The following is a 15175-nucleotide window of genomic DNA, read 5'->3' on the forward strand; positions in this document are numbered from 1 at the left end:
ATTTTAAAAAATTATAAATACCAAGGTATTAAACAGAATTCCTTCAACATATAGTATGTTGTATCTGTTAAACACTTTCTAATGTAGACAAAGAACAATAAGAATATTTCAATCTCCTAGGATATAGTTCTTATTTCTAGGAAGTCGTCAGTAAAAATCATCTAAAATAGGGAAGAAAAGTTTGATACATAAAGCCAGTGCTAAGGGAAATTTAAGAAATAAGGATGACAGCAAGAGTAATTGGCTATTGCAGGGACATTGTGTAAAACCTTGTGGTGAACACAAACCAGAAGTTAATGAGTGGATACACCAGAATGAAAATGTATCTGTGGCCTAATTCAAAGAGAACCCCAGCTAGTTAAGTGAAACACTGGTCTAATTTAAAGGAGATGAAACCAAATTATTGAACGCATTATAGTAGCACTGATAACATCCACCATTTATTGAGTTTATACCATGTGTCAGACACTGGTTTAAGTGCCTTCCATATATTAAATAATTAAATTCTCACTTTAAAAGATAGCATGAGCTATAGTGCTAAGCTTTGTGAATTCAAACTGTGGCTTTGGTATTTACTAGGTATCTGGTTTGAAATAAGTCTGTTTGTGTCTGCGTAATTTTTCATGAATAAGATGAGGACAGATCTTCATCTCACATGATCATCACAGAAATTGGCAAAGTTAAGATGCACAAAAGGTTTAGAAAAGCATTGAGTTCATGTTATGGGCTACCTAAGTGTCAAGTCTTTCTATTGATGATGTTCCTTTACTTCAGATTAGTAAACAAGTAAGAACTGTGTAACACAGATTTAAAAGAGAGTGTGTAATGTGAGAACACAGGTGAGACCACCACTTCTGCTCAAATTCCTGGCTCAAGAGGGACCCACCCAGAGCCAACAGGACACAAGAACCAAGGAACAGCAGAGGACAGGATCCTTCTAGTTCCCATCAGTGCCATGGAGCTGACCGTGTACCATAGCTCTCCATACCCAAATTCTGCTCAGAGAGAACTGGTCTCCCAGGCCTGCTGGTACACAAGCTTACAGGAGGGACAAGCCACAGTCAGAGATAGCAAGACCAGCTAACACCACAGACAACCAGATGGAGAGAGGCAAGGGCAAGGACATAAGCAACAGAAACCATGGCTACTTGGTGTCATCAGAAAACAGTTCTCCTACCACAGCGAGCTCTAGATACCCCAACATACCAGAAAAGCAAGACTCTGATCTAAAATCAGATCATGATAGAGGTGATGATGATAGAGGACTTTAAAGAGGACATAAATAATCCCCTTAAAGAAATACAGGAGAACACAGGTAAACAGGTAGAAGCCCTTAAAGAGGAAATACACACATATACACACACACATAGACACACACAAACAAATCCTTTAACAAAGTATAGGAAAACACAACCAAACAGGTGAGGAATTGAACAAAACTATCCAGGATATAAAAATAGAAATAGAAACAATAAAGAAATCACAAAGGGACAATCCTGGAGTTAGAAAACTTAAGAAAAAGATGAGGAGTCATAGATGCAAACATCACTAACAGAATACAAGAGATAGAAGAGAGAATCTCAGGGGCAGAAGATACCATGGAAACATTTACACAACAGTCAAAGAAAATGCAAAACGCAAAAATCTCCTAACCCAAAACATCCAGGAAATCCTGGACACAATGAGAAGACCAAACCCAAGGATAGTAGGTATAGAAGAGAGTGAAGATTCCTGACTTAAAGTGCCAGTAAATATCTTCAACAAAATTATAGAAGAAAAGTTCCCTAACCTAAAGAAAGAAATGTCCAGAAATGTACAAAAAGCCTACAGAACTTCAAATAGACTGGACCAGAGAAGAAATTCCTCACATAATAATCAAAATACCAAGTGCAGAAATCAAAGAAAGAATATTAAAAGCAGTAAGGGAAAAAGGTCGAGCCAGGCAGTGGTGGTGCATGAGTTTAATCCCAGCACTTGGGAGGCAGAGGCAGGCAGATTTCTGAGTTCGAGGGCAGGCTGGTCTACAGAGTGAGTTCCAGGACAGCGAGGGCTATAAAGAGAAACCCTGTCTCAAAAACACACACACACACAAAAAGAAGGGGGGAGGTCAAGTAACATATAAAGCAGACCTATCAGAATTACACTAGAAGATCCTGAGCAGATGCCATACAGAATCTAAGAGAACAAAAATGCCAGCCCAGGCTACTACACCCAGCAAAACTATCAATTAACATAGATGGAGAAACCAAGATAATCCATGTCAAATACAAATTTACACATTATTTTTCCACAAATCTAGCCCTACAAAGGGTAATAAATGGAAAACACCAACACCAGGAGGGAAGCTACACCCTAGAAAAAGCAAGAAAATAATCTTCTTTCAACAAACCCAAATGAAGATAGCCCCACAAACATAATTCCACCTCTAACAACAAAACAAACAGGAAGCAACAATCACTATTCCTTAAGTGAAGCACCTAAAGAAATGTTCAACATCCTTAGTCGTCAGGGAAATGCAAATCAAAACAACCCTGAGTTTCCACCTCACACCAGTCAGAATGGCTAAGATAAAAAACTCAGGTGACAGCAGATGTTGCCGAAGATGTGGAAAAAGAGGAACACTCCTCCCTTGATGGTGAGATTGCAAGCTGGTACAACCACTCTGGAAATCAGTTTGGCCATTCCTCAGAAAATTGGACATAGTACTACCTGAGGACTCAGACAAACCACTACTCGGCATATACCTAGAAGATGCTCCAACATGTCATAAGGACACATGCTCCACTGTGTTCATAGCAGCCATATTCATAATAGCCAGAAGCTGGAAATAATCTAGATGTCCCTCAACAGAGGAAAGAATAAAGAAAATGTGGTACACTTACACAATGAAATACTACTCAGCTATTAAAAACGACTTCATGAAATTCACAGGCAAATGGATGGATCTAGAAAATATCATCCTGAGTGAGGTAACTCAGTCACAGAACACACATGGTATGTACTCATACTGATAAGTGGATATTAGGCAAAAAGCATGGAATACCTATGATTTAACTCACGGACTACATGAAGCTAAAGAGGAAGGAAGACCAAAGATTGGAAGCTTCAGTCCTACTTAGAAGAGGGAACAGGATAAGCAAGGAAAGTAGAGAGTGGGAGGGACTTGGGAGGAAGAAAAGAGAGGGAGGGAAAAAAGATAGACTTTATCAGGTATCAGAGGGGATGGAGGAGATGTACAGAGGAATAGGGATTGAACAGAGGTGTGTAGCAATAGGGGCTGGGAAACTGGTGGTAGCAACCAGAAAGTCCTAGATGACAGGAAAGCAAGAGCCTCCCAGGAACCCATGGGGATGACATTAGCTGAAATACCTCACAAAGGGGAAGGAAAATCTGTTGAGACCATATCCAGAGGTTAGGCATGGCCCCCCTCATTGAGGGATGGGGCCACCCACCCATCTCAAAAATTTTAACTCAGAATCGCTCATGTCTAAAGGAAATACAGGGACAAAGAGTGGAGCAGAGTCTGAAGGAAAAGCCATCCAGAGACTGCTCCACCTGGGGATCCATCCCACATGCAGACACCAAACCTAGACACTATTGCTGATGACAAGAAGTGCTTGCTGACAGGAGCCTGAAACAGATGTCTCCTAAGAGACTCTGCCAGATCCTGCCCAATACAGATGTGGATGCTTGAAGCCAACCATAGGACTGAGCTTGGGGACCCCAATAGAGGAGTTAGGGGAAGGACTGAAGGAGCTGAAGGGGCTGTAGCTGGCACCAATAGGAGGAGAGGCCCTTGGTCCTGTGAAGGCTTGATGCCCCAGTGTAGAAGAATGCTAGGGCGGTGAGGTGGGCTTAGGTGGGTGGGTGGGGGAGCACCCTCATAGAAGCAGGGTAAAGGGGAGTGGGATAGGAGGTTTGCAGAGGGAAACTGGGAAAGGGGATAACATTTGAAATGTAAATAAGGTATCCAATTAAGAAAAGGGAGAGTGTGTAAAAGCGCAACACAGTATATCAAGATTAGGTTTTTATACTATTTTGTTTTATGCAATATGTACAGGTTTATTTTATGGTTTAAAATAGTTTAGAGAAATTAGCATACTGTTATTGAAACTATTTAGCATGAGGTTAGATAAACTAATATTTATTTAAAATAGGGCTAGAGAGATGACTTAGAAGTTAAGAGCACTTGCTATCCCTTCCAGAAGGCTAGAGTTCATTGCTCAGTACCCACATCTTGTGACTCTTTAATGCCAGAAATACAAGCTCTTGGAGAAATACCATCTTCTGTCCTCTACAGGCACTGGCACACATACTGACATGCACACAAGTAAAGAGAAGAGTCTAGCTAGGAGGTACATGTCATGTTGCTTTGGAGGCATCAGGAGGAAGAACAGGAGATCACAAGTTTCAAGGCCATTTCCCGTTATACAGTTGAGTTTGAAGCCTTTTTGCGCTGACTGCGAAAAACAAAAAAACAAAACAAAAGCTATGTATCTGCCATATAACCCAGGCCATGGGATAAGGATACAAAAGAGGTAAAGGACAACATTTGAAATGTCTTAAAACTAAAGCATGAAGCAAATTGTGTGAATCACAGCAGTGCATGAATCAGAACTTAGCACAAACTCAGTAAAGTCTTAGGAAGAAAGCATTGCTCTGTTGCTAAGTGCATGGAGTTCAGTGGAGCTGGACAGAAGTTGAGGCTGCAGAATTAGATAAAGTTCAAATCATGACTGTTATTATGGTTCACATTAAAAACTATTTAAGTTTAAATACCACCAAAATTGTATGTATGTGTTTATATATGTATGCATGTATGTATGTATGTATGTATGTATGTATGTATGTATGTATTTGTCCACTCATTTTTAAGGTAGGATATTACTAGGTAGCCCAGGCTAGCCTACAATATGTGATCACCTTGCTTCTACCTCCCAAGCGCTGGCCTATAGGTGTGTGTCACCATACTTGACTTCCATTTACAGATGAGTATCATGTGGAACCTATTTGCCTACATTGTTGTGAATAAACTGGAGGTAAATAAAGTTAGGGATACAAGGGGACAGTTCAGATGAGATCTGAAGCAAGGAAACAGAGAGGAAAAAGAACCAATATTACACATAAATATTTAGGTTCTAAGCTGCTTAGTCTCTGTTCCCCCAAAAGAGAGCTAAGAGAAAAATAAATGGTTCAAATATATTCTTTCAAGATATTTCTAAATACACATAAGAATTGAGTTAGAAAAAGAAAAAAAATAAAGGGGATGAAAGTATTCTTGCTATTAGAAATAAAACATAATTTGTAATGGGTCAGAGGCAGTTGCAATCAGATTTGTTGGAGAACATCTTAGAACTCTTCAAGATCTTACCAAATATAATGAAATGAACAGTTACCAATCAAAATTGTACTAATGTCACTGCCTTGCTCCTACCAATCATATTAGAGGTTACTTAATCCTTCTGGAAAAATTCCCCTCGCCCTGTATAAAAGGGAGTCTATGAGCCACTCAGGTGGTCACCATTTTGATAAATGGTGATTGCTACATGCTAGCAATTTCTACAGAATATGCTCTTTGCCTTTGAATGCAATTTGAGTCTGGGTTCTTCCTTCAGCGATTCTTGGACCCCAACAAAACCACATGAAACATATGCGAGCCTGGAAAAGGTAATATTACCCCTTAAAGAGTACAGAGAAAAAGAAGGCTGAAAACTAGCATGCTCGTTTTCAGAAAGAAAATTAGGTAAGAGTGACCAGAAATAGAGAGAGGGAGAATGCAGAACCAGGGGCGTCCCAGAAGTCAGAGAAGGGAAAAGACCCAGAGTGGCAAGAGACAATGGAAGCTCTGAGCTGAGGTGTGTGGTCTTTTGGCTTCATTAGGGCAGAATGCGCTTCTTTACAGCATAATTGCCTTCAGTTTCCCAAAAGTGACATATGTTACCTGCAAGACAATTGGTTTCATCTCCACTACATTCATTTTACAAAACAAACCCTAAATTCAGTGGGTCGAAAGAGATCATTTTTTCGAAGCAATGAAGGTCAGAGCTCCATCACAGAGAAGTGCAGAACTCCAACTGTCTGGGCTGGCTGGAGTTCTGAAGTATAACATTCCCCATTTTTAAGACAAACTTGTTCTTTTTTGCACTCCCTGTGCAGTCAGGGACTCTATGGATTCTCCTGTAACAACAGTTTGTCTGCATTCTCTCTCACAATCATTACACATAAGGAGGTTGACTCCATAGTACATTTCATTGGCTTTAAGGGCTTCATACTTTGTTGAAAAGATAAGTCCAAATTTATTTGCATAGCCTCATCCCCTTGATTTCAGCCAAGCTCCTTGAAATAAACTGGCTGAAGGCTCAGCTTCCAGTCTTACCTGACTGATATCTGTGACACCATGGGTTTACTGACACTGCTCACATGACATAACTTATATGAGTTAAGCCATCCGAGACCATGTGACTGAGAAGCCAAAATACTAAGGCCAAATGAGTAAACCCGAAGGACAGGAGGAAACCCTAATCCTCAGAATCTTGAGGAATTATAAAAATCCTTTATGTCAGTAAGTATTGAGGTGATTGGTTAGGCATCCACAGTAGAAGAAAACAGGAAAGAAATTTCCTGTTTCTCTGGTTCTTACAATCTTGCTTCATCCTCTTGCAGAGTGATCCCTAAGATGTGGGTGCAGGAGTTGTGTTGTAGAAACATCAGTTGGGACTGGGCTTCAGAACTTGGTCCTTTGAGCAGTTTTGTAACTGCTCAAAGAGATATTTGCAAAGAGATAGTTCCTTGATAGAACATAAGAACTACATCTGTGGGAAAGACCCCAAAGGAACAGGAAGTTTTCAGTGAGACTGGGTCTGGCTGCCTAAACAGGAGCTGAACAAAGACTACAATAGACACGCTAATGTGGAAGGGGAGCGCTCATGAGGCCTCAACCCCACAGGCAATAAAGGAATGCTGAGAGCAAGGGAAAGTCTTCTTCAGGAAAGAGCACACCAAATAGCTATCCAATAGCAATTAGTTATCACTGGGAGGGGGCAAATTACACACACACACACACACACACACACACACACACACAAATGACTGAACATGTTGCACTTATATATTTAAGAATATATGTATGTGGATATATATATATTTGTGTGTGTGTGTGTGTGTGTGTGTGTGTGTGTGTGTGTGTAATCATAACCAAAGAAAGAAGAGCTGAGCATAGAAGTGCATGCCTTTTCCTGCCCTCAGGAAGCAGAAGCAGACAGATCACTGAGTTTGAGGCCAGGCGGATCTACAAAGTGAGTTCCAGGACAGCCAGAACTACATAGTGAGTATCAGTCTAGAAAAATAGAAAAAGAAAAGAAGACAAAAAAGAGGATATGAATTTGAAAGAAATCAGTGTTAGGGTTGATATATGGGAAGGATAGGGGAGGAAATAATGTAATTGCATTATAATCTCAAAAACAATGAATTATATAATAAAAACGGGAAGAAATTATAGGTTTGGGCCTCATATTCCCTGCCCTCTCCATCTCTGTTTCTGTTTCTGTCTCTGTCTCTGTCTCTGTCTCTGTCTCTGTCTCTGTCTCTCTCTGTCTCTCTGTCTCTGTCTCTGTCTCTGTCTCTGTCTCTCTCTCTCTCTCTCCTACTTTGCAAAATATCTATAGTCATATAGCAATAATTAAAGGACAAACAATAGAGTAGTGCATTTGTAGAGTGACTTCAAGTGACAGAATCCACTCAGGAATAGCTGAGTAGGCACAAAGTCAAGTGCATGTCTATAATGGATGGGTGACGGGCCCTCCAACATCTCTTGCATTCCCCAAATTCCATCATGTCAATGGAATAGATATAGTGTGTGTGGGTGAATCCACTAGTTGGAAAATATAGTATTAATATAGTAAAGCTACATAAGGAGTAAAAATGGAGTCTTGAGAAGCATGTTATTAACAGAGAGGTTGTGAAGGAGATGGAGATTGTGGACAGCCCAGAGAGTGTGGAGGCAGGAGAATGAAAACCAAAAGAACAAATGATAGATGAGCACTGGAAAACAACCGGCTAAAGCTTCCAGGACACACAGGGGCAAGTGGGTCAAGGCGATGCTTGGCCGCTAGCACAAGAGAGACTAACTAGCAAACATAAGAATCTGGAATCTGAAGTGATACAGAAATTATAGCCAAGGCTTACTATGAATGCTGAGGAAAAAAATAGAGACCAAAGAGTGAGTATAGGAAATGGTAGAACCCAGCAGGAGAAGATCCAGCCAGGAAGTTTGGGAGTTGCAACCAGTGGCAGAGAATGCAGCAGCAGGATATAGCACATAAAATGGCTGTTTACTTTTGTAGGGGCCTGTTTCCTCTGGCTGCCAGCATGTTCTTGAATCACATATTGCTTACTACTCTAAGCCTAAGTAAGCTTCGTTTCCCCCAAACTGCCTAAAAATAGCAAGATCCAAGAAAAGTATCAGCGGATGGTTCATGGAATTCCAGCAATCCCGTCTGGATTGCATTGTTCTTTTGTCCCACAATACTGACCACCATGCTGTCTTAAAGTAGAGCTTACCTCTTTTAAAAATGTATCAACTGTTTAGTATGCCTCCCTCTCCAGCTCCCCAAAATCAGCAATTTCTGTTCACTTAGTGTGGATGATGATTTCATTTATAAAAAAAATGGGAATTTAATAAATATTTTTAGCCAAATAAATAAATGTTACTTAATTTGTAATAAAATTAACAAATTAATAACTCATCTCATTAATTATTAATAAATTAATACTGATTTATTTAACTGATTATTTAATTAAAATATTAATCAAATATTTAGCTGAACAAATAAATGGATGACTGTCAAATAAGTGGATCTGATTTTGTATCTTATGAAAAATTGAGATTCTTGGATTATGAAGTCTTTTTTTGCTCTGTTTTCTGTTCTAGAGGGTATTTTGCTTCTAGAATGTTTATATAGGACTTTGGGTCACAGAAGGCATTCCATTACCTCTTAGGAAACACCAGGCTGAGCATCTGAGGGTGTTGTGTCACATCCTGATCTTGTCACATGTTTGCTATATAAACCCTGTGGCCATTTCCTGTCTCAGTTTCCTGTCAATGAGATGACTATCACTACAGTATCTTCCCTGGGGTCTTCCCTGAGGTCAACACGAACACCTGAGTCACAGAACTCTTGATTCAAGTCAACTTGTCACACTTTTTATTTCTACTAATTCATTTTTTTTGCTTTTTGTCTTTCATTTGAGACACATTCTCATTCTCAAGTCCTGGATATCCTGAGGCTCACTATGTAGACCAGGCTAGCCTAAATTCCCAGAGATCATCAGGCCTCTGCCTCCTGAGTGCAGGAATTAAAAGAGCACACGATCATGCCCCCCATAAAGTTTGGTTTTATATACAACATTTTGTAATGACTCATTTGTAAGGAAAGAGATAACATGTTTTTGGGTATCACTACTGATCTCCACAGAAACAGTTAATGAATTCAAGGGTCATGAAGGGTAGAGAAGACGTACTTACTCCATGCAAAGAGTTCCAGTTATAATGAAAGCTTAGTGGGCTGAGAAAAATGTGCTATTCATACTAGTTATTTGAAGAGTGTGTGATCTCTGATATCATTCTACAAGGAAAATTCAGGGAGAGGGTTTTTCTGTATTTACATTATTCCAGAGAACCTTTTAAAATCTAACTCGATTGATGAGTAACAGAGCTGACCAAAGTCACTCTCAGACTGTCCCAAACATCCAGTCAGGTTTTGCTTTTCCTTCATGAGTGGAATAACTGTTTTGTGATCTCAAAAAAAATGAAACTTGTGCAGTGACCCTATGAATTATACTGATCTTGATTTTTAAAAAGGCAGAAGGTTCGGAATTAATTAAGCATAAAAGAAGAAAAAAAGAGGCAATTTTAGCAGCAAGGAAATGTCAGTTTCAAAACTCATTATAAACAATGCAAAGTAAATATTATGCTAAACTCTATAAAAGAAGAAATTTAAGAAGTCTTTTCTCTTCCAGACTGAAGAAGTTTTATCTAATAGATATATATATTGAATGCTGAATACCAGTCACACTAGCCATGGTACCCTTGCCTAGCATAATCTAGAGTCATCCAGGGAGAAATCAAAGGACAGCAGAGTTTTGATACACATTGAGCTGAGGACTGAGTTTGTAGGGATCTATTTACTTCCAACCTGACATCTAGTAGGGGAGAAAATGCCAAGTAAAGTCACAGAAGTCTTGAAGAGAGGTAGCCTGGATATCAATTAAAAGGTCCATCAACATCCCCCATCCTTACTACATTGTGAGTGAAATGTAAGTCTTCCTTTGTAGACTTAACTGATTTTTACCTTTGATATTTTCATTAAAATTTGTTTGGTTTATGATAAAAAAAAAAAAAGAAAAAGAAAAAAGGTCCAGCACAGAGCAGAAGGAATGGGATGGAAGAGTGGGAAGAGTGGAAAGCCCCAAACAACATCTTGTGTTTTCCCTGAGTGCCTGAGACATTACTTTTCTGATGTTTACCACAGAGTCTGTCTAGGAATCTGGAAAGCTTATGTAGGGCCATGCATATTTTAATCACTTTTCTTCATAGTGGAACTATTAAACCAGTTTTGTACTTCTGGGTTCTTCTGAACCACATAGCAATCACTTGGAGGCTGAAGCTCACGCTAGCCATGATGAGCAACACTGATCTTAACCAGAGCTATGCATGATGAGTTCTGTTACCAAGAAAACACGTGGTTTCTAGGTGGACGTCATCAAGTAAATTATCTTGGTGATAAACTCTTGAGAAGTAAAAGAGACATAAAGCTATGCTTATGTTGTTTTAATTCCTTCAACGGAATTTAAACAATGTCTTTCAAACATGTGTAATGACCCCAAAGGAATTCCTTCTTTAGGCATGATGCAGTCAAGAAGTAAGATGAGTCATACTATTTTTTGTTTATGTTTTGCTTTTTTGTTTTATACCTAAGGTGGATACGTTTCTAGAATGTGGGCTTGTAAATATGACTTATGAAGCTGTTCATCCCTGAAGAATTTAAAACAACAGAATCCACTTTGCCCAAAGTCTGTGAGTTACTCTATACTGTATTTCCCCGAATAAGTCTGCATTCTGTCTGATTGTATAAACATTTGCAGAATATCCAAATATGTTTCTCTATCACCAATGCCTGGTTCTCTATAGAGCCACTGTTGGCCACCATGTCACCTGCTACAGCTTGGTCATTTTGGGATGGAAGTCTTCTTTTAAATTCATTTGTTCATACCAACTTGGTTGTTGTGAAATAGGGGATATGAAAATAGGAACAGGTAGCTGACATCCATATACTTCCCAAATGCTCACAAACATATTGATATATAAAGTCTGGTGCTAGCCATGAAAACAGTGATTATCAAAATTTATGTGTTAATGTATTTCTGATAAAGAGAGAAGCCCAGGGAGTCTTGAGATCCATTTCTAGCACTGCTTTAAGCAGTTCCCTTTCTCAAGGAGAACTACTCTTTATTTATTGTTATATAGCTGTGCTTCGTGGAAGGGAACAGCATGTTAAACAAGATTTAGCTGTTTAGTGAGTACATAATGACCATGTGCATATTATGTTTATGTCTGAATGTCAGACATAGGGCAGGGTACCAGGTATAGGCTGGGCACTAAAGCCAGGCACTAAAGTGTCTGTCCTACTATGTTTGTTTACAGATATGCTTTTCCACCTCTCTGTATTCTATTTTAAAGTTTCTAACTATCTAGATACCAAGTTGCTTAAAAATAAACCCATCAGCTTCCTAAGAAGATTGATTTTACATTACTGTAAATATGTATGCAAAAATATGCCTCTGTCAATGATTCCCCATTTTCCAAGAATCCAGTACCGAAATTTTGGAATATGTCTCATCACTTCAATGTCTTAACTTTTCTTTTTAAAGTTCCATCAGAACTTAATGATTCATCCAAGTTGATGTTGGATAGATGTTTCTTTGATTCCAATCACCTCTAGGGCAGCCCTGGGCCTTATCTCTAGTATTAGTTTGTTTTATTTCTATTTGTTTGTTTGAAGCCATATTTCAAGTAGCCTATGTGGGCCTTGAATTCCCCATATGATGGAGAATGACCATGCACCTTCCCATCATAGTGTATCGAGTGCTAGGATTTCAAGCTGCCTCACCAAGCCCTACAGTCTTATCTCTTAAGTACTAAATAGGATTCTTGCTTTCAGGTAGATTTCGTAATTCATAGGCAATCCACTCAGATCTACACTAATTTCCAAAATGACATTTAATGCAACAGCCTGCAGTGATTTCTCCATGGCCCTTTTTTGGTTCCATGATCTGTTATTTGTCTTTGAAGGTCTACCTTTACTCATGTGGCTCCTCAGCTTCTGTTTCCTCTTATCCACTGATAAGTCACCTTTCAAGACAGATCTCAAACAAGGAACTGTTTTCTTCTTCCTGAACTCCCAAGGAGCTCACAGTGTGTCCCAATTACTGTTGATTCTTAATTGTTTCAACTATACTTTCTGGATTATAAGCTTCTATTTCTTTAATCTTGCATTTCCAACAGAGTTAGAACAATAATGAATATGTGGAACATATTTGTTGCTTGATTGATCCAAACTTAGCTATGACTAAAGAAAAAGTCTTCATCTTCTAAAAACTGGTTGTAACTCATTTACATTTAATGCATGAAACAAGATCTGAAAGGCATGGTCTCAGATCTAAAAGAAAGCTGAGCCCTTGTTACTGTCTCACAGATATCTCTAGAATTCACCGTGTGCTTAGAGTCCAGCTCAGTATCAGTTCATTCAGACATCTCATTAGCAACATTTGTTTCACTACTTTGATTTTTATTGTTAATCTCTGCATTCATTTGTTCTGTCTCTTTCTCATCTAGATCTTCACCTCTGAAAAGACACAGAGACTGTGAGAATGAAATATATCATAGCAACAAGACCTCATTCAAGACTGACTGAGTTTCTTAATCACTGATCTCACAAAGAAAAGGTACATTAAAAAGAAATTTTATAAAACATTTTGTCAAAATTTGACTGTCCTTTAAGTAGGTATTTTCAGTCTTCAAAGCTTGATGTTCACTATAGCTTTCTTTAATACATATATGAATGTATCTATCAATGAGAGGTAAAAATCAACTTTTAGATGTGCTCATTACATAGCAAAAAGAAGCCCGGCTAATTGGTCCACTCACCATTTTCCCCCATAGGTTGAGCTTTTTGAACTGCAGGCACAATATTTGGAAGAGTATAAGTGGTGTCTGGTGTCTAAAAGAATGTCTTTGTTCAACTTTAAAAACAAAGTCTGGGTTTGGGTATGGGGAGTATAGGAAAGGGGATGTAAAACTTCATAGAAATCTGGGTAAAATTCTCACAAATGGTAATGTACACACAGAATACAACATTCATACTTAGAAAATGTGAAAAGTCACATTATTACTTTTGATTGTCTTTAGGGAATTATTATCAAACTTAAAAAGTCTAGTGAAGAAATCAAAACATTCATTTTCTCTGTGAAATAATAATTGTGAGCTCCACATTACTGTTATCCTAGACAATACAAGTCTCTTTTGCTAGGAAAAAAAATGGGCTTTTAAAATTAAGAAACAGAGACTTAACTAACTCATACTTAGTTCTCTAATATATAATTTTAGAAATCTGTATTGACTACTATTAGATGGGATGAAAAGTAAAAGATCTCTACTTTTTATTTTGTGAAACTGTTAAAAAGTTAAATATACTCTAACTTATCTATAATGAAGTTAACCAAAGATTCACAGTATTAAAAGTATATATTAGAAATTTAATATGGTTCACTGTCATCCATACACAACACTTGGTATACTACCAAAGCACAAAAAACAATCAACCAACCAACCAAAGAAAACCTCAAAACAAACAAAAAACTCCAACAAAACTAAACTTAAACTTAAGTCCCCAGCAACTACAGTAATAGTCATCCCTTCTGGGCATCTGACCTCCTGCCTTGTCCTTCTTAATGAATCAGTTAAGTATTCAGGTAACTGTAGAATAAGAATTAAACCAGGAAGACTTGCCAAAGCAACCCAGTTACTAAATACTGGGATAAGAATCTTCCTTGAGGTCATTCTAGGAGTTAACCGTCAGAAATCTGTAACCACTTCCTTTAAAATTGTAAGGAATGCTGCGTCTTTGACTTCATGTCAGCTTCCATCACCAACCCACTAGAACACATTTTCTAGCACAAGTGAATCATTCAGTTAATGTTCCATTCATAAAACATGCTGAAAATATTTTCCATTTCTGTGTAAGAGAGCTGGACAAGAACAGAGCCCATTTGCTTACCATTTGCCTTCTTCGTTTTCATATTGTTGAACAGTGTATCCAAACATGTCCTCCACTGGGCCACTGAAACTCATTGAGTTTTTCACATCAACGTTGAAGGAAATGCAGAAACCTAGGAAAACTTTGAGAGGGGAAAGAAAGTTCTGTTATATAAGGTTGGCTTTATGTTTTGGATTATGAAAGGCGTTTTGGGGGTTACCAATGAAAGCTGTGCTCTTATGAAAAAGAACATTGAAATCAAGAGTGTGAGAACTCTAAGAAGGACCTGAGAGGATGTTGCTCATTGAGCATCAACAAGATGGCTTTAAAGATGTTTGGAAATTAACATCTGTACCATTCCCAGAAGTAAAATTCCAGGATTGAGTGGGAGTCACAGAAACTAAAGATGACTAATGAGTCTGCATATACTCTCCTAAAATTCTACTGATTCCTACAGTAAAATGTGATCAGTAGTAATCTTAAAAAGCACCCTTTTCCTACTGCAAGTTCTGAAGATGTAGGCAGTTGCATTTTAGCCTCACGGAGATTGCTTTCTCCATATTGGTTCTGGAAGGAAATTGCCTTTCCTCTGGATGGTCTTTAGAGGGTGGCTTCCTACACAGGCCTGAGATAAATTCTGCTTCTTCTTCAGAACCAAGCAGAGAATGGGAATTTGTAGTAATACAAAAATGCCTCCATGCAACAGTGTGGACTATGATAACTTGATAACCTCACAAACTCTTTAGATTAAATTAAATAATATTCTCATTAGTCCATACCTTGTAAACATTATCTATACATTGATAGCTAATCTCTTTAATTTCCCTGTGATCCAGGTTTTGGTTTTTTGTGTTTTGGGTTTT

General features: G+C 38.4%; 1 protein-coding gene across 2 annotated transcripts in view; it reads right to left on the bottom strand.

The window, feature by feature from the left end:
- Itga1 (integrin subunit alpha 1) overlaps positions 1 to 15175 on the bottom strand; it is a 152988-nt gene that overhangs the window by 85852 nt on the left and 51961 nt on the right. For both annotated transcript variants that reach the window (XM_031360506.1, XM_031360505.1), the window contains exon 2: positions 14334 to 14454. In XM_031360506.1, coding sequence (XP_031216366.1) covers positions 14334 to 14454 — 121 coding nt within the window. The remainder of the gene's footprint in view (positions 1 to 14333; positions 14455 to 15175) is intronic.

This window comes from Mastomys coucha, unplaced genomic scaffold (assembly GCF_008632895.1).
Source record: "Mastomys coucha isolate ucsf_1 unplaced genomic scaffold, UCSF_Mcou_1 pScaffold8, whole genome shotgun sequence".
NCBI lineage: Eukaryota > Metazoa > Chordata > Mammalia > Rodentia > Muridae > Mastomys > Mastomys coucha.